Below are 20,770 nucleotides of genomic sequence, written 5' to 3' on the forward strand. Positions count from 1 at the left end.
CCTTGATGGTTAGCAGGTCTCCCCTTGTGTAAGTGAGTCGTGTAAGGTCTCCAAAGACGGACGAAAAACACAAAAACAAAGACAATACTAGAGAGCGCGTTACCGAGGCGGCCACACTGGTAGGCGCCATCTTGGAAGCAGAGTGGTGTTCTGTTATTGGACTTCTGTGGTCATCTCAGATTGCCCATAACGAACACCATGTTCAAGCATTAGGCACTTGCACTTGGCACCAGGACATCCTAGGTCACAGTTCGATGTGCGACTTTGTGGTTGTGTCATCGGACTTGCAGCCGCATGTCTTGGACACTGGGGTGAAGGGAAGGACGGCGCTCTCAACTGATCACCACTTGGTGGCGAGTTGGCTCCGATGGTGGGGGAAGATGCCGGTCTGACATGGCAGGCCCAAACGTATTGTGAGGGTCTGCTGAGAATGTCTGGTAGAATCCCCTGTCAGGAGGAGTTTCAACCTCCGGCAGAACTTCACCCACGTTCCGGGGGAGGCGGGTGACTATCTGAGTTGACTATGTTGCACGCCGCCATTGTTGAGGCCGCCAACCGGAGCTGTGGTCGTAGGATGGTCAGTGCCTGTCATATACCTATACATATATCTCAGGAGGGGAAAGCAGTGCACCACCAACACTGTGTATAGTGGAGATGGGGCGCTGCTGACCTCGACTCAGGACGTTGCGAGTCAGTGGGGAGAATACTTCGAAGACCTCCTCAACTCCACCGACATGCTTTCCCATGAAGAAGCAGAGTCTGGGTTCTCTGAGGCGGGCTCTCCGATCTCGGGGGTTGAAGACACCGAGGTGGTTGAAAAGCTCATCGGTGGCAAGGGCCCAGGGGTGGATGAGATTCGCCCGGAGTTCCTAAAAGCTCTCTCTAGCAACTTTTAGATTATGAGACTGATACAAGGTTTTCCATCGCTTTCCCTAAGTTTTATACATATAAAAAGTGACGTGGTGCCCTCTACGAGACAAAATAGCTTGATTTGTAACGTTGAGCGTCAAATCACGCTAAACCGGAAGCAACGCAGGCGTCGACAAATTTATTTCTGAAATAATCCAAACGCCAATATACGCTACAAGGTTGTGATCACACACGAGGCCAATTCTTACTTAATGGGTCTGCATGTCATCAGGATGTGTGTTTGTCCCTGTGACGTAAATATCGTCATCAGCCCTTGTGTGCAAGGGTCTGCACGGAACCCTCTGCAGTCGACCGTGCGCAGACCGATTTTTGTGACCGTGCGTAATGAACGCACATGAAGCATGCAAACCATGTATGCAGCAGAGCAACTAACACCAACAACAAAGGAGTCTTCTTCACTTCGCGCTTGTGTGAAGGTCCATCCATCCGCCGACACCCCCATCTTCATAATTAAAATTTTAAAGAAATATAAAGATAGCCAGCCAGCCTCCACTATGGCTAAGACCAAAGAGCTTTCCAAGGACACCAGAAACAAAATTGTAGACCTGCACCAGGCTGGGAAGAAGGAATCTGCAATAGGTAAGCAGCTTGGTGTGAAGAAATCTACTGTGGGAGCAATTATTAGAAAATGGAAGACATACAAGACCACTGATAATCTCCCTCTATCGGGGGCTCAACCCAAGATCTCACCCCGTGGGGTCAAAATGACCACAAGAACGGTGAGCAACAATCCCAGAACCATACGGGGGGGCCTAGTGAATGACCTTCAGAGAGCTGGGACCAAAGTAACAAAGGCTACCATCAGTAACACACTATGTCGCCAGGGACTCAATTCCTGCAGTGCCAGACGTGTCCCCCTGCTTAAGCCAGTACATGTTCAGGCCCATCTGAAGTTTGCTAGAGAGCATTGGGATGATCCAGAAGAGGACTGGAGAATGTCATATGGTTAGATGAAACCAAAATATAACTTTTTGGTTAAAAACGCAACATGTTGTGCTTGGAGGAGAAAGAATGCTGAGTTGCATCCAAAGAACACCATACCTACTATGAAGCATGGGGTTGGAAATATCATGCTTTGGGACCGTTTTTTTTTTTTTTTTTTTCTTCCCCCCCCCAAAGGGACAAAGACGACTGATACCCATGTCAAGGAAAGAATGAATGGGGCCATGTATTGTGAAATTTTGAGTGAAAGCCTCCTTCCATTAGCAAGGGCACTGAAGATTAAATGTGGCTGGGTCTTTCAGCATGACAATGATCGCAAACACACCGCCCGGGTAACGAAGGAGTGGCTTCGTCATTTCAAGTTCCTGGAGTGGCCTAGTTAGTCTCCAGATCTCAACCCCATAGAAAATCTTTGGAGGGAGTTGAAAGTTTGTGTTGTCCAGCGACAGCCCCAAAACATCACCGCTCTTGAGGAGATCTGCATGGAGGAATGAGCCAAAATACTAGCAACTGTGTGAAAACCTTGAAGACTTACAGAAAATATTTGACCTCTGTCATTGCCAACAGAGGGTATATAACAAAGTATTGGGATGAACTTTTGTTATTGACCAAATACTTATTTTTCACCATAATCTGCTAATAAATAAATCAAACAATGTGATTTTCTGGATTTTTTTCCCCTCGTCTTTCATAGGTGAGGTATACCTACGATGAAAATTACAGGCCTCTCTCATGTTTTTAAGTGGGAGAATTTGCACAATTGGTGGCTGACTAAATACTTTTTTGCCCCAATGTATGTGACCTTGTCACTTCATAGATCCTGCTTCTGATACTTGCGATCTATTCTTAACTTTCTTGGTTGTTTTTTATTTAACTGTCAATCGTAGTCTGTCAATCTGGTCGCTTGCACCTTACTGGCTGAAGCCATGTTTTTATGATTCAACCCCTTAACGTCGGACTTCAACATGCACACAACTAACAAATAGTTTGGTCTTGTTTCAGAAAAATTAAGCCACAAGTGTTGAGCTTCATGTTAAATGGCTGTGACTTTAAAATATGACAGATTGCAGAGTGATGTTGGTGATGGTTAATTATATATACTTAAAAATAAAAGGGAAAAAAGGGAAATACACCTACTGGTACAGCCGCCTTGGCACTTGCAGTCTTATTGGTTTTGGTCCCAGGCTTTGTTGACTTTTTGACAGTTTTAATGGAGGAATGAGATGGCCCATGTTTATAGCTTTGATCCGCCTCGGAGGACGTGGTGCTCGCAGAGCTCTTATTTGGATCATTGTAAGGGCGCTTTAAGCCACTGTGGTGTGGTGACTCTCCTAAAGGGGTGGGGGTACAGAGTTTTCAGTTATTGCTTTAAGTAGAACAATTTAAAAATATGAAACAATGCAATAAATCAAAAAATAACTGCAACAATTGATAACCAATAACAGAAAAAAAGCAATGCATGCTTCTTCACAATGACGTCAAGGAAGAGACAAAGAATGAATGAATTAAAGTTTTGAAAAAAAGGCACGTTGTGCTCAGTCAACCTGTGCCGTGATGTTGGCGATGGTCATGGGGAGAATGAGGTCTCACATGCACTCTGCTTTTGCTGTGGAGTTGGCATTAGGAATGAAAAGGGAAGGGTAAATTTAGGTTAGGATTAGCAGAACATTTCAAATATATTTTTACAGTTGAAAACCAGTTTGTAATGCACATTACAGTCAGGTAAGACACTTAATGTACCTGTATTGCATTAATAGCATAAAATGTTATCGTGCATGCCTCGTTTTCTTGGATAACTATTTTTTTGCCACCAATATGATAGCTTGCTGCTTCTCCAAAACAGCCGGGGCCAACAATTTCTAGGACCCACAAATTGATGGAAAGCTGGAGTGGGGATCCCCTGCTAAATGCATATTGTGCATAATTGTGTTTGAGAGCAAACTGGTTGGATAAGAGTATGCCTTTTTACTCATTTCATTTCATACTAATATCATCATCGTTAATTATATATATATAAACCATTTGCAATGCAACATAAAATAATGCCTTTTTATTGTCACTATACACAAGTACAATGGAATTAAGAGGAGTTGTTTAAGTACATGTTTAAATGTACTTTGTTATTGTGCATGGGCAAAGAGTGCCGGAGGGGGAGTGTTGACACAGAGGGAAGCCGCCCGACGGCCATCATTAGTGGCTCCACTGAACGTTAGAGGGCCGTTGTATGTTTTCAGAATCAGAATCATCTTTATTTGCCATGTATGTCAAAAACACACAAGGAATTTCTCTCCGGTAGTTGGAGCCGCTCTAGTACGACAACAGTCAATTTAAAGTGAATACTTTTGAGACATAAAAACATAAAAACACAGTCACAGAGCAATAAAAGGTTACCAGTGTAGCTGACATGCTCCCCGCAACCTGAGGTGTCTCAGTGACTCCCACACAACTTGATAAACTGCTTTCTTCCAAGTGGCCCTGCTGTGCGAGACAACCACGAGAAGACCCCAACTGAGCAGCTTGCCGTCTGCTAATTAGCAGCTTGCCGTCAAATCGTGAGTCCTGTCATAAAAAAATAAAATACAAAAAAAAAAGACTCCTTTCCTTCTTTTGAAGGAAGCGACCAAAAGGTGGGACCCCCTCTCCAGAGAGACCAAGCTGGGACAGATCGACAATGGAACACAAATACAGCAATTAACTACTTGCTTAATATTCAAACATGCACGCAAGGTGCCACCCACTGGCGTTTAAGAGTACTCCAATCCGTGGGCTTCCATTCAGGGTTGTATCTAAAGATGTCTGTTTTCATATTTCAAGAACTCTGCAGAAATATTCCAAATGTATGCCTTGATGTCTGTGTCAGTGCGTCAACTTTGCGGTCGCAACTGCAAGATTTTGAGAGCGGTTTGTCTTGATTTGAAGCCAAGCAGCATGAAATGTGATTGAACCATTAGCAGTTAATTTGCCAAGATGTTTTCTACAACTCAACCTGCTTTGTTTTCCTCCTGAGATGCCTGGAGAAAGACCAGTCCCACCAACCAAGCAGCCTACGGTCATGAGTACCGCACAAGCTCGGATGTACAATATTAGTGCCTATTAATTTCGGAAAATTAAAAGATTCAAACAAAATCCAAACTTGGTTCTCTCTCTCTCTCGTCCGGACTGAACGCATTAAACGCTCACATTTTCACCTTTAGTCCAGCAACAGTGTGTTCCATTTCCCTTTTCGTACGCCTATTTTTTCCTTTATTTCACCATTACTTATGTTTCCTTTTTGTAATGAGACCCCTCTTTGTGTTTCCCTATAGATCCCTCCATCGCTCTGTGACAGAGTCACAGGTCCCCTGCTGCACCCCCTGCAGTTTGCCTACCGAGCAAACAGGTCTGTGGATGACGCCGTCAACATGGGACTGCACTTCTTCCAAGAACACCTCGACGGCACGGGACCACTGCACCTCAACGCACCCGGCTGTCAAACTCCTGTGAAGTTTGCAGACTTGCAGACTGACAACACAGTCATTGGTTTCATCAAAGATGGTGACGAGTCTACGTATCAACAGGAAGTGGAGCGGTTGGAGCTCTGGTGGGTCTGACAAAACCTGCAACTGAACACACAAGACTGTAGAGATGATCGTGGACTTCAGGAGGGATCCTTTGCCACAGCTGCCCAATTCCCGTGTCAACCGGGAATTGGTGTCAACCCGGGTGTCAACAAGACCTTCAAGTTTCTGGGAATTACAGTCTCTCAGGACCTGAACTGGGTGACCAACATCAACACCATCCTCAAAAAGGCCCAGCAGAGGATGTACTTTCTGCGGCTTCTGAGAAAGCATGGCCTGCCACAGAATATGTTGAGGCAGTTCTACACAGCAGTCATCAAATCAGTCCTGTGTTCATCCATCACAGTCTGGTTTGGCACTGCCACAAAAAAGGACAAACCGACTGCAACGGAGAATCAAAACTGCTGAAAAAAATTGCTGGTACACCTCTATCTAGGCGGTCTCAATCAATGCAAACTAGAACCAGCAGGCATTCCAACGGCTTCTTCCCTCTTGCCATTAACTTCTTGAACAGTTAACTTTCAATTCCATTGTAACATGCTGCCATTTTTGTCTTGAGATTGTCGTCACATATCTGTCAGGCCATTTTTACATTATTCATGCCCTCAATGTAGTAGTCTCGTTACCCTGCACTACTTGCATATGGGTCATTCCACTGAGGTGGTACAGAATTTGTGACATGTCAGAAAAAATGTTGAACTTGAATTATTTTGTTGTAAGTATGTTAGTAAAACTTCTTTGAAGTACACCAGTTACATTGAGGGGTTCATGGGATAAAAACATACATAGTTTACTTAATATGACCATTAGTCACTTGTAACACTGACTCTAGATATGAACATGGAAAGCTGTTTATTGTATGAAAACCTTGATAATTTTTCAAATAAATACTAAGGTTAGAGTAGGTTCACAAACCAATGTATGTCCAACTTGTTAATGCACCGCAAAGTATTGAGTAAAAAATTTACTTAGGCCAAATATAGATCTGTGTAACATCGAGTAAAAATACAACATGGAAAATGAAGGACCTGAATACGAACAGGTATAAGTGAATGAATTCAGTGGATATCAGAACTTAATAGGACTAGTGAATGTTTCAATATCAGTTTCCTTAATTGGTATGATACCCTTCACAGTTAGACCAACTTGAGGCCTGAACGTTGATGGCGACCAAGATGGCGCCTACCAGTGTGGTAGTGTGGTCGCCTCGGTAACGCGCGCTCTAGTATTGTCTTTGTTTTTGTGTTTTCCGTCCGTCTTTGGAGACCTTACACGACTCACTTACACAAGGGGAGACCTGCTAACCATCAAGGAGGCTACTCCGGACTTTCTGTCACCAACTTTCGAATATCCGCTCAGTTTCCACCCCCCACTTAATACCGACGTACAGGCAAGAACTTAAATGTGCGAAGCCTACAGTGAAAACAGTCAAAAAGTGGACCAATGAAGTCAAGATGGAACTTCAAAGCTGTTTAGACTGCACAGACTGTAGTGTCTTTGAAAATTCAGCTGGATGAATATACGGACACACATCCTATATCAGTTTCTGTGAAGAAGTTTGTGTACCAACAAAATCATTTCGCACATTCAACAACAACAAGCCGTGGTTCAAGCTAAGGAGGACGCATAGAGCGGGGACAGGGCCCTGTATAATCGAGCTAGAAACCAGCTGACTACATAAATTAACATTGCAAAGAGGAACCATGCAGCAAAGTTGGAAAAACAGTTTAGCGTAAACGACTCTAAATCAGTCTGGCATGCATTCCAATTGCTGACTAATTACAAGCGACGATCCCCCCAAGCTGAGAACAATAGCACACTAGCCAACGACTTTAATACCTTCTACTACACCACACACCCACCCGGCCGCACTCGCGACCACAATCAAACCTCTGACTTCTGCGTTATCCATCCATGAACAGGATGTGAGACGCATCTTCAAACAACAGAAGATTAACAAAACGGCAGGTCCGGACCATGTGTCCCCATCCTGCCTCAAAGTCTGCGTGGACCAGCTCGCTCCAGTCTTCACTCAGATCTTCAACAGATCTTTGGAAATGTGCGAAGTTCCATCCTGTTTCAAACGCTCCACCATCATTCCAGTCCCCAAGAAACCTGCAATCTCGGGTCTGAATGACTACAGGCCTGTCGCTTTGACATCTGTGGTCATGAAGTCCTTTGAACGTCTCGTGCTGGACCACCTCAAGATTGTCACAGGTCCCTTGCTGAACCCCCTGCAGTTTGCCTGCCAAGCGAACAGGTCTGCGGATGATGCAGTTAACATGGGACTGCACTTCATCCTAGAACACCTCGACAGTGCATGGACCTACGCGAGGATCCTCTTCGTGGACTTCAGCTCAGCATTCAACACCATCATCCCTGAACTCCTTTCATCCAAGCTTCTCCAGCTCAGCGTCTCACCTGCCATCTGCCAGTGGATTTACAGCTTTCTGACGGGCAGGATACAGCAGGTCAGGCTGGGGGAGGCCACCTCATCCACACGCAGCATCAGCACTGGGGCGCCCCAAGGTGGTGTCCTCTCGCCGCTGCTCTTCTCTCTCAACACGAACGACTGCACCTCAGCGCACCAGACTGTCAAACTCCTGAAGTTTGCAGATGACACCACTGTCTGCATATCGACAGGAAGCGGAGCGGCTGGAGCTGTGGTGCGGCCGACACAACCTGGAGCTGAACACGCTCAAGACTGTAGAGATGATCGTGGACTTCAGGAGGCATCCTTCGCCACAGCTGCCCCTCACGTTGTCCAGCTGCCTTGTGTCAACCGTCGAGACCTTCAAGTTCCTGGGAATTACAATCTCTCTGGACCTGAAGTGGGCGACCAACATCAACTCAGTCTTCAAAAAGGCCCAACAGAGGATGTACTTCCTGCGGCTTCTGAGAAAGCATGGCCGGCCACCGGAGCTGCTGAGACAGTTCTACACAGCGGTCATCGAATCGGTCCTGTGTTCTTCCATCACAGTCTAGTTTGGTGCTGCTACAAAAAAGGACAAACTCCGACTGCAATGGACAATCAAAACTGCTGAAAGGATTGTCGGTACCCTCCTACCCACCATTGAGGACTTGCACGCTGCCAGAACTAAGACAAGGGCGTGCAAAATCCTCTCGGACCCTCCGCACGCCGGTCACCAGCTCTTCCAGCTCCTTCCCTCAGGTAGGCGCTACCGATCAACGCAAACTAGGACTAGCAGACATTCCAACAGCTTCTTCCCTCTTGCGATCAACTTCTTAAACACCTAACCTATAATTCCATTACAGCAAGCTTGCAATTTTTTGACTCAAGTTCATTGTCACATTTCTGTGGGGCCAATTATGTATTACTCGTGCACTCACTGTTGTTGTCTCGCCATGCTGCACTATTTGCATACACTGGCCACTCATGCCAGAGTAGGATCTGCTCCATTTGCACACTGATTGAGGAGTATCTGTAACATTTGCACAACCAACATTGTCCCAGATGATCGCACTACTCGTCACTTTAAACCGCACTCCCTGAAGTCTCGGCGCCCTTTGCACAATGGTCATTGCACCGGACTATTGCAATATTAGTCATTCGAACTGCTCTAAGTGCTTGAGGACTCTGCATCTTTTTGCACAATTGTTTTTTGTCAATGTCTTTATGTCTCCAAAGTGTTCTGTAAATTGACTGACTGTTGTACTAGAGCAGCTCCTTGTGTGGCTGCGGCTCCAAATTCCTTGTGTGTTTTGGACATACTTGGCAAATAAAGATGATTCTGACATCTTCCATCACTTGCCATTTTTAACTTCCAATTCAATCAGTTGACCAACTATGTTTAGCTAATTGTTTGTACACGATAATGTACAGTCAACATTTTAGATCATAGGGAATATTAAGGTTGTTTATATTTTTGTTTTTATTCAGGTTTAACTATTGCCATTTTTTTACTGCTAAATCCCTAGATGTACCTTTACAGTATTATGCTTTGTCAGTTGGAAGTACACACAAAATTGTTTATGAAGAACAGCATGTACGTAACTTTGACTGTGCTTTCTGCCAGTCAAACACATTTGCAGTTACACACACCATGGCATTCCAGAGTTTCAACATGTAATCCAAATACCAATCCTTGACTGAACAATACTATGATTTAACTCATAGTTCTGAACACAATGTCCCCACAGAAGTCAGTAACCTGACTTCTGTGGAGACATTGCCATTTAGACCTGTGCGTAATTTTGACACCAGCGGTCTTTGCCAGTGCCCATGTGATGTTACAAGCACCAGTAACAATCCACAGTGCACCACGCATCGACATTTTTAATCAACAAAGTGAATCATGTTTTGATCAAATATAGTTAAAAACGTTTGACAGGAGGGCTTTATAATCGGAACCGAATCCAAGTTTAATAATCAGGATTAAAGTATTTGCGTAATCATGACCACACCCTCAACACCGGATTACTGACGATACTGTTGTGTGTTAATATTTGATGCCTTTTAATGTATTTTGCAGTTAATAATTGCTCGTAACATTTCACCACATCCATGGAATGACCCGTATCTGTTGTAGCCCAACACTGGCCACTCATGTGCTTGGGAAGCATCTGGACCATTTGCCCAACTGACATTGTCCCAGATTATCGCACTACTCGTCACATAACTGCATCTCTGCGCCCTTTGCACAATGGTAATAGCACCAGACTATTGTTCTATTAGTCATTTCAAACTGCTCTAATTGCTAGAGGACTCCATCTTTTTGCACAATTGTCAAATCAATAAATAATAAATTTTGCCGGCATTACCACATTACTGGTAACCTTTTATTGCTCAGTGACTGTGTTTTTATGTTTTTATGTCTCAAAAGTATTATCTCTCAATTGACTGTCTGTTGTCGTACTAGAGCAGCTCCAACTACCGGAGACAAATTCTTTGTGCGTTTTTGACATACTTGGCAAATCAAGATGATTCTGATTCTGATTATTTTGGGTGTCATCGGTCAAGAATTTTGGTCAATTCATGACTGTCATGAGCCAATGCACCAGTTGTTAACCAGCACACCGCATGAGGCGGCTCTTGTTATTGGTACAATTATTTATTTATTTTATTTATTTTTTAATCAGACCAACTGTTTCGTCATTTTTTTTCTCCCCAATATTGGTCCAATAATTATCAGTCCAATAATTATCATGCATTCCTAAAATTAATTCATTGAGATACGTAGTTACATTACAATGCACACAATTTATTCGACAATACAGGGATACAATTGTGGGAAGAGCAAAAAAATAACTAACCTTTGGCCTGGTTTCCAATCAGGATAGCTTTAGGAAAACAGAAAAACATCTGTTCAAGTAACTTTCAATAATTTCTGAGCAAAAGCGATCTTCTTTCATCCCAACACAAATGTGTTGGGATGTAATGTTTGTATAATGTTTCACATTAGTGCAATAAAAATGACCATTTACAATAGTGTAAAAAGGTTTACGCAAACAAACTATATCCTCACTTGTTGCGCAGGTCCCTGCAGGCAGCTGTGTGGTTAACAGTATTGATATGGTCAACCCAGTCCTACAGAAAACCACAAATGGGAGAAGTCAATCATGCACTCATGGACACAAACTACACAAAGACAGATTCCCATTTCACGAGCAAAACTTAAAAATTTAACTTCCCCAACAAAATTAAAAACAACAATTAAGCCTTTTTCCCTAGACCAAATTTGTCTATGACTCACACTTAAATTAAACAGAATATTAAGAAAGATAAAATTACTTAAAGTTGATTTTTAATTGCACAATTTCCTGACATTAGTAAAAGAATAAAGAATTTGCAAGAGTCTCTTCCTCTTGGTCTTCAGGTCTATAAGAGACAAAAGGCTTTCCCTTGTTTGGAACACCTGCAAATGTTTAAATAAATAAATAAACAACACCAGGAAAAGTTGTTTTTCCACAAAAAAAGTCATTCATAACCTGGAAAATTCTATTAAAAAAAATCTCTCTCTCTATCAAACATTGAAGTGGTTTACTATATATATCCAGTATACAGAAACTTAGTGTCTATACACACACTACCTCAGAGATTCTTTGAGAAACAACTTGCAGACCTTAAAAATAATTGCATACAGAAACAACGGTTTACAACTCATATCAACCAGGTCACCTCCCGCCACCTCAAAAAACTGATAAAAAATAATTTTCACAATTTTAGGAGACTATTCCCACTCCAGTTATGCCGATCAGATCACATGATTCTCAGCTGATCGGTATCAAGTGAAAAAGATAAGATCTTTGTATTTTCTTAGGGCCATATTCCCTCGTGGACTTAAGTCAGAAGAGGCACGCAGCGGCACGCGTCTACGGCTGTGCACACTCTCATCCAATCATGTCTGCCATTCACGCACCCACAAGGGAGGTATGCACCCTGAGTGGAGCAACCATAATATGTGGGCGTTCCCTGTCAAATCCGGCCCTGCGCGCCTAAAATTAAACCCCACATCAACTGCTACTTTTCAATGGTCCCCAACAGATAAAAGGATCAAATCTATACAGCATCTATAGATTATACTGGAAAACTAAAAAACTTAATTTAACAAGCGACTGCATAGAAATAAAACAAAAAAAATAGAGACGAGGCACCCCAAATAGCTCTTTCTCCTACCTCGCAAATAAGTTAAAATACATTCCTTGATGGATCCGTTAAACAAACCACAAAATGTCATTGCTAGGTCAAACACATTTTGTAAAATCCTGTCACTCTCAGATTTTCTGGACCTATTCCTCAATACAACCATCATCCCCCCAGTCCCCGCATCTGGGGGAAAAAAAAAAAAAAAAAAAAAACTTAAACGATACAACTCTGACAGTCTGATGCAAAGTCATCAAGCTCTTGAACTCCACTCACTCACCATGCAAATAGACCCCAAAATGGCACAACCCTGAATTCAAAATCCACCTTGTCAACTTTTCCACAACCAATTTACATAATTTAGAAACCATTATCCTAACACACAAAATTGATACATCAATTTATACAATACCTGCAACTTAAATCCATAATTAAAGCAAAAATCAACATGACTAACAATCCACTCCTGAAAAGATCAAACTTTTAGATGCTTTAATTGAACTCAGAACACACGATAAACATCCCAATTTTTCTATGACAAGGAATACAAACCTACAGTGAATCATCTTCGTGTGGTCAAAAATAGGGTGTTGCTGTTATTGCCCAGTGTGGTGAGTTATATGACAGTCCTGCATACCAATCAGTTGACGAGTCAACATGTTTTTTTCCCTTTGAATTATTCATAATTTATGAAGAGCTCTTGGATTTTTATGCAGCGACCCGTTTGTGCACTGGCAATTTGAAATGTGCTGTTTTTGAATAAAGGGATGAAAATGTTTTTAATCAATTTCCTTGATTAACCAATTATTAAAATAATCGTTAGTTGCAGCCCTACTACGCAGTCTTGCTTACTTTCAAGCTGAGCTTGTAGCAAACGTGAGTGACGTCATGCCCACTGCGACCGTGACATCTATGATCCAGGGGCCCTCATACTGATACTTTAGTATACTTGACTCATTTGTTCCTCTCTCATCTACAAACAGCTAAGTTTAAAAAATGTGAGCGAAGAGGGGGAAAAACTTTGCACCTCCTGTATGCGTAGTGCCATGTGTGAAGGGAGCTATGGTGTATTTTGATTGGACAAGATTTTATGATTGTAGTATTATTTCATGTTTCTGATTGTTTTGCGCAGTTACATGTACGTACATTAAATTAAACTGTTTGTAAATTCATTTATTTGTATTAGATTTTATTTTGCCTTGTTTTTCTCTGCTGTCTGCAGCCATGTTGGCATTGCAAAAGAGAATCTCTTCTGAATTGCTTAACCTGGATAATTAACATCAAATTAAAAAATACATATTTTAAAGATACTTTAAGCTTAAAGACAAAAATCATACACCATATATTATAAAATACCATGACTTAAAACTAATGAATATATGAGGTCATTGAATCGGTAGGTTAGTTGAATTACCTTGAATGAGGTTTAAGATCCAGCAAGTGTCAGTACTGAGTGAAACACAGCATCAATCCAGTTTGGGTCATGTCCCACAAAACTTCAGGAGACCTCAAATAATCCGCCAAGTAATATATTAAGAATTTCTTGGCCCATCAGCCAAGTAGTCCATGATGTTCTTACAACTTGGCTAATCACTTCATGATGAATAAATCAAATGCATATTTGACTTACATTCTGAACTCCCAAATTCAAACTGCCTTTGGGAGTTTTCTTACCGTAATTTCTGGTGTATAATGCGCACCCATGTAAAATACGCACCCCCAAAGTTGACCTCAAAATTCTGGAAAACCCTTCTATGTATAATGCATTTTTACAATGCATGATTTTTTGCTTCTACCAATATGATCAAAACAAAGTATTATCTGTATTTTGTTTTTCAAAATAATTATTCTGAAGTGAATCACTTTATTTGAACACGTAATACTTTTATTTACTTGCTCTTATTTTGAAAGTTCCCAGCCCTACTTTTATTTAGTAAACACACAGTTGAGCTTATATGTTTGATTACCCAGGCAGAATTTGTGAGATGGATACAATTCATTCAAGAAAACTAAGGGCCAGTCAAAACACATTTTATTTTAATGGGATTCAAATTAAACTGTCAAGCATTTCAGAAAAGCATTATCATGAAACAAAACATAACCATAAAGAAATGAATGATGGTTGTTGTTCAGTTATATTTATTTAAAAAAATAAATAAAGATTTCACAAATTCTGCCAGGGTATGTAAACTTATGAGCACAACTGTACATATATGCGGTCATACGTACTCCGGTCATATTGGAATGAAACTGTAGGCGACACCTTTTTCATAACCACTACGTGGCGGTGCCAGATTAGAATGAAACTTTTGGAATGAAAGTGTACAGCTTTTTCATAACCTCCAGATGGCGGCATACATTTATAAAATGGGAAATATTTTTCCATTTTACCCTATACCCATGTATAATGTGCACTATTGACTTTTGAAATTGTTTTTTGGGGGGGGGGTGCATTATACACGAGAAATTACGGTAATTGTTTTTTTAATGACAATGTAATGGGTCAAGTTTTGTTTCTCATCTAAGGCTGAATTTGCAAACCCCAATTCCAATGAAGTTGGGACGTGTAAAATGTAAACAAAAAAACAGATTTACAATGATTTGCAAAAAATTTAAGCTATATCAATTGAACACGCTACAAAAACAAGATATTTAATGTTCAAACTGATGAAGGTTCTTGTTTTTTATTTGTAAATATTCTCTCATTTTTAATTTTATGCCGGCAACACGTTCCAAAAAAGCTGAGACAGAGACAACAAAAGATTGGGAAAGTGGAGGAATGTTTTAGATAAATAAATACCACCTGTTTGGCACATTCCACAGGTGACCAGGTTAATTGGAAACAGATGTCATGACTGGGTATAAAAGGAGCATCCTTGTAAGGCTCAGTTGTTGTCACAAGCAAGGAAGTTCACCACTTTCTGAACAATTGCATCAGCAAATAGTTCAGTTTAAAAATAATGTTTCTCAACATACAATTGCAAGGGATTTAGGGATTTCATCATCTCTGGTCCATTTCATCATCGAAAGCTTCAGAATCAATAGAAAGCCAACACTGAACGCCCGTGACCTTACACCTCAGATGACACTCCATTGAAAACTGTCATCATTGAGTAAAGATATTGCCACGTGAGCTAAACAGCACTTCAGAAAACCACTGTCAATTAACACAATTCATTGCTACATCGACAAATGAAAGTTAAAACTCTACCGTGTAACGCGCAAGCCAAACAACAACACCCAGAATCACCGCCAGCTTCTCTGGACCCGAGCAGATGAACTGATGTAAAGCGGAAAGGTGTCTGATGGGGCGACATTTCAAATTGTTTTTGGAAATCATGGATGTTGTGTCCTCCGGGACAAAGAGGAAAAGGACGAGCAGTAATGTTATCAGCCCAAAGTTCAAAAGCCAGCATCTGTTATGTATGAGTGTGTGTTACTGCACATGGCGAGGGTAACTTGCACATCTGAGAAGGCACCATAATGAAAGGTACATACAGGTTATGGAGAGATATATGCTGCCATCCGATCAGAGTCTTTTTCAGGGATGTCCCTGCTGATTTCAGCAAGACAATTCCAAGCCACATTTTGCACATGATACAACAGCGTGGTTTCGTAGTAAAAGAGTGCAAGTACTAGACTGGTAAACATGCCCTAATACCAGCTTTTTTAGAAAGTGTTGATGCAGGCATCAAATTCAAAATGAATGAATAATTGCAACAAAAAAACTATCAGTTTGAACATTAGTTTTTCGGGTGTATTCAATTGAATATACAGTGTAGGTTGAACCCCTCCTTGAGCCGTCACCTTATCGTGGTGATTTGTGTGTCCCAATGATCCTAGGAGTTAAGTTGTCTGGGGCTTTATGCCCCTGGCAAACAGGTCCTAGGTGAGGGACCAGACAAAGCACAGCTCCAAAAAACCCGATGACGAGTACAATAAATGGATTCAGCTTTCCCTTGCCGGGACGCGGGTCACCGGGCCCCCCTCTGGAGCCAGTCCCGGAGGTGGGGCTTGAAGGAGAGCGGGGGGGCCTGCACATATGGGGCCCGGCCGTGTACAGCCCGGAAGGGTAACGTGGGTCCCCCTTCCCATGGGCTCACCACCTGTGGGAGGGGCCGTAGGGGTCGGGTGCAGTGCGAGCTGGGCGGTGGCCGAAGGTGGGGACCTTGGCGATCCGATCCACGGCTACAGAAGCTGGCTCTAGGGATGTGAAATGTGATCTCTCTGGCAGGGAAGGAGCCCGAGCTGGTGTGTGAGGTTGAGAAGTTCCGACTAGATTCAGGCAAATATATATTTCATGCCTCTGGTACCCGTGCTCTCGAGAGGGGTTGGACTCTCTTCCACTCTGGAGTTGCCCACAGTGAGAGGCGCCGAGCAGGTGTGGGTATACTTATTGCTCCCCGGCTCGGCGCCTGAATGTTGGGGTTCACCCCGGAGGACGAGAGGGTAGCCTCCCTCCGCCTTCGGGTGGGGGGACGGGTCCTGACTGTTGTTTGTGCCTATGCACCAAACAGCAGTTCAGAGTACCCACCCTTTTTGGAGTCCTTGGAGGGGGTGCTAGGGGACTTAAATGCTCAATGACAGTGAGACCTGGAAGGGCGTGATTAGGAGGAACGGCCCCCCCGATCAGAACCCGAGCGGTGTTCTGTTATTGGACTTCTGTGCTCATCACGGATTGTCCATAACGAACACCATGTTCAAGCATAAGGGTGGCCACACGTGCACTTGGCACCAGGACACCCTAGGTCGCAGTTCGATGATCGACTTTGTGGTCGTGTCATCGGACTTGCAGCCGCATGTCTTGGACACTCGTGTAAAGAGAGGGGCGGAGCGGTCAACTGATCACCACCTGGTGGTGAGTTGGCTCCGATGGTGGGGGAAGATGCCGGTCCGACGTGGCAGGCCCAAACGTATTGTGAAGGTCTGCTGGGAACGTCTGGCGGAATCCCGTCAGAAGGAGTTTCAACTCCCACCTCCGACAGAACTTTGCTCAAGTTCCGGGGGAGGTGGGGGAAATAGAGTCCGAGTGGACAATGTTCCACGCCTCCATTTCTGAGGCGGTCGACCGGAGCTGTGGCCATAAGGTGGTTGGTGCCTATTGTGGTGGCAATCCCCGAACCCGTTGGTGGACACCAACAGTGAGGGATGCCGTCAAGCTGAAAGAAGAGTCCTATTAGGCCTTTTTGGCCTGTGGGACTCTTGAGGCAGCGGATGGGTACCGGCTGGCCAAGTGGAATGCAGCTTTGGCGGTCGCTGAAGCAAAAACTCGGGCATGGGAGGAGTTCGGTGAGGCCATGGAGAAAGACTTCCAGACGGCTTCGAGGAAATTCTGGTCCACAATCCGGCGTCTCAGGAGAGGGAAGCAGTGCACCACCAACACTGTGTATAGTGGGGATGGGGCGATGCGGACCTCGACTCGGGACGTTGTGAGCCGGTGGGGAGAATACTTCGAAGACCTCCTCAATTCCACCGACACGCCTTCCCATGAGGGAGCAGAGTCTGGGTTCTCTGACGCAGGCTCTCCTATCTCTGGGGTTGAGGTCACCGAGGTGGTTAAAAAGCTCCTCGGTGGCAAGGCCCGGGGGTGGATGAGATTCGCCCGGAGTTCCTCAAGGCTCTGGATGTTGTAGGGTTGTCCTGGTTGACACGCCTCTGCAACATCGCGTGGACATCGGGGACAGTGCCTCTGGATTGGCAGACTGGGGTGGTGGTCCCCCTTTTTAAGAAGGGGGACCGGAGGGTGTGTTCCAACGACAGGGGGATCACACTCTTCACCCTCCCTGGTAAGGTCTATTAAGGGGTGCTGGAGAGGAGGGCCGTGGGGAGGTTGAATCTCAGATTCAGGAAGAGCAGTGTGGTTTTCGTCCTGGCCGTGGAAAAGCTCTTCACCCTTGGCAGAGTGCATGGGAGTTCGCCCAACCAGTCTACATGCGTTTTGTGGACTTGGAGAAGGCGTTCGACCATGTCCCTTGGGGGGTCCTGTGGGGGTTGCTTCGGGAGTATGGGGTACCGAACCCCCTGATACGGGCTGTTCGGTCCCTGTACGACCGGAGTCAGAGTTTGGTCCGCATATCCGGCAGTAAGTCGGACTCGTTTCTGGTGAGGGTTGGACTCCACCAAGGCTGCCCTTTTTCACCAATTCTGTTCGTAACGTTTATGGGCAGAATTTCTAGGCGAAGAGGGGGTCCGGTTTGGTGGCCTCAGTATTGAATCTCTGCTTTTTGCTGATGATGTGGTTTCTGTTGGCTTCATCAAGCAGTGACCTCCAACTCTCACTGGAGCAGTTCACAGCAGAGTGTGAAGCGGCTGGGATGAGAATCAGCACCTCCAAATCTGAGACCATGGTCCTCAGTCAGAAAAGGGTGACGTGCCCTCTCCAGGTCGGGGATGAGATCCTGCCCCAAGTTGAGGAGTTCAAGTATCTTGGGGTCTTGTTCACGAGTGATGGAAGAATGGAACGGGAGATCGACAGGCGGACCGGTGCAGCGTCTGCATTGATGCGGACTTTGTATCGGTCCATTGTGGAGCTAAGCCGAAAGGCGAAGCTCTTGATTTACCGGTCGATCTACGTTCCTACCCTCACCTATGGTCACGAGCTGTGGGTCGTGACGGAAAGAACAAGATCCAGGATACAACCGGCCGAAATGGGTTTCCTTCGCAGGGTGTCCGGGCTCTCCCTTAGCGATAGGGTGAGAAGCTCGGTCATCCGGGAGGATCTCAGAGTAGAGCCGCTGCTCCTTCATATCGAGAGGAGCCAGATGAGGTGGCTCGGGCATATGATTTTGATGCCTCCCGGACACCTCCATGGTGAGGTGTTCCAGGCACCTCCCACCAGGAGGAGACCCCGGGGACGACCCAGGACACGCTGGAGAGACTACGTCCTTCGGGTGGCCTGGGAACGCCTCGGGATCCCCCGGAAGAATTGGATGTAGTGGCTGGGGAGAGGGAAGTCTGGGCGTCCCTGCTAAAGCGACTGCCCCCGCGACCCGACCTCGGATAAGCGGTAGAAAATGGATGGATGGTGTAGGTTGAAAAACATTTGCAAATCATTGTATTCATTTTTTTATTTAATGAAGCCCTATGGGGGACACAAGCCAGTGCAATCTGCAGGCTGGTCCCAAGCCCGATAAATGCAGAGGGCTGCGTCAGGAAGGGCATCTATCTTAAAACTTTGCCAAACAAACATGAGCGTTCATCCAAAGAATTCCATATCGGATTGGTTGTGGCCTGGCTTAACAACCTCCGCCACCGGACTACAGGGCGCCGGTGGAGATTCAGCTACTGTGGGTCAAAGACGAAGGAGAGGCAGAAAGCAGGTTCTTCGGCCGAAAGAGAAGAGGAAAGCACAGAGCCTAGAAGTGAATGTGGGGACTTTGAATGTTGGGACTATGATAGGCTAGAAGTTTAGAGGCAGGGTTCAAATTATTTTACGATGGTTTAGATGGGAAGATAAATGAAGTAGGGGTGATTTTAAAGCAAGAGTTTGCTAAGAATGTCTTTGTGATGAAAAGAGTATCAGATAGAGTGATAATGCTGAAACTTGAAATTGAGGGTGTTTTGTATAATGTAATTAGTGGCTATGCCCCACAGGTAGGATGTAACCTAGACCTGAAAAATAAATTCTAGAAGGAGCTGGACAAAGTAGTTCTGAGCATCCCAGACTTAGAGTGAGTCTTGATTGCTGCAGATTTTAATGGACATGTTGGTGACGGAAACAGGTGTGATGAAGAAGTGGATGGGTAAATTCGGCATCCAGGTAAGGAACCTCGAGGGACAGATGGTGGTAGACTATGCAAAAAGGATGGAAATGGCTATAGTGAACACTTTCTTCCAGAAGAGGCAGGAACATAGTGAGACCTACAAGAGCAGAGGTAGAAGCACACAATTGGATTACATCTTGTGCAGACGATGTAATCTGAAGGAGGTTACTGACTAAGGTAGTGGCAGGGGGGAGTGTAGATAGACAGCATAGGACGGTGGTGTGTAAGATGACTGTGGAGGTGGGGATGAAGATTAAGAAGACAAAAGCAGAGCAGCGAAGCATGTGGTGGAAGCTGAGAAAGGAAGTGCGGCTTTTCGGGAAGAGGTGAGACAAGCTGTTGGTGGACAGGAGGAGCTTCCAGAAGACTGGACCACTACATCGAAGGTGATCAGAGAAACAGGCACGAGAGTACGGACTATATCTTCTCACAAGAAAATGGAGGCGGAGAATTGGTGGTGGAACCTCAAAGTACAGGAAATCATACAAGGAAAGAGATTAGCTAAAAAGAAGTGGGACACGTAGGAAAGGAATACATGGAGATGCAACATAGCGCGAAAACTGAGGTAGTAAAGGCCAAACGAGGCATATGATGACATGTATGCCAAGTTGGTCACTGAAGAAGGAGAAAAAGAGCAATGCAGGTTGGCCAGACAGAGGGATAGAGAAGGGAAGAATGTGCATCAGATTAGGGTGATTAGGGATAGAGATGGAAATGTGTTAACTAGTAACATCAGTCTGCTGAATAGATGGAAAGAATACTTTGAGGAGTTGATGAATGAGAAAAATCAAAGGAGTAGAAGAGGCAAGTGTGGTGGACCAGGAAGTAGCAATGATGAGTAAGGGGAAAGTTAAAAAGGGACGAAAGAGGATGAAAAATGGAAAGGCGGTTGGTACTGCTGACATACCTGTGGAGGTATGGAAGCATCGAGGAGAGGTGGCTGTGGAGTTTTTGACCAGCTTGTTCAACAGAAT

At 44.3% G+C, this 20,770-nt stretch overlaps 1 protein-coding gene across 3 annotated transcripts in view; it reads right to left on the minus strand.

Moving 5' to 3' along the window:
• Window positions 1–20,770, minus strand: part of LOC133404354 (zinc finger protein 638-like) — an 83,203-nt gene that overhangs the window by 42,814 nt on the left and 19,619 nt on the right. For 2 of the 3 annotated variants that reach the window (XM_061680160.1, XM_061680161.1), the window contains exons 3-6: window positions 10,916–10,977; window positions 10,704–10,730; window positions 3,417–3,478; window positions 3,010–3,203 (exon numbers count right to left, since the gene is read on the minus strand). In XM_061680160.1, the coding sequence (XP_061536144.1) occupies window positions 3,010–3,203; window positions 3,417–3,478; window positions 10,704–10,730; window positions 10,916–10,977 (345 nt within the window). The remainder of the gene's footprint in view (window positions 1–3,009; window positions 3,204–3,416; window positions 3,479–10,703; window positions 10,731–10,915; window positions 10,978–20,770) is intronic. The other variant, XM_061680162.1, reaches the window with a different exon arrangement.

This window comes from Phycodurus eques, chromosome 6, assembly GCF_024500275.1.
Source record: "Phycodurus eques isolate BA_2022a chromosome 6, UOR_Pequ_1.1, whole genome shotgun sequence".
In the NCBI taxonomy this organism is placed as follows: Eukaryota; Metazoa; Chordata; class Actinopteri; order Syngnathiformes; family Syngnathidae; genus Phycodurus; species Phycodurus eques.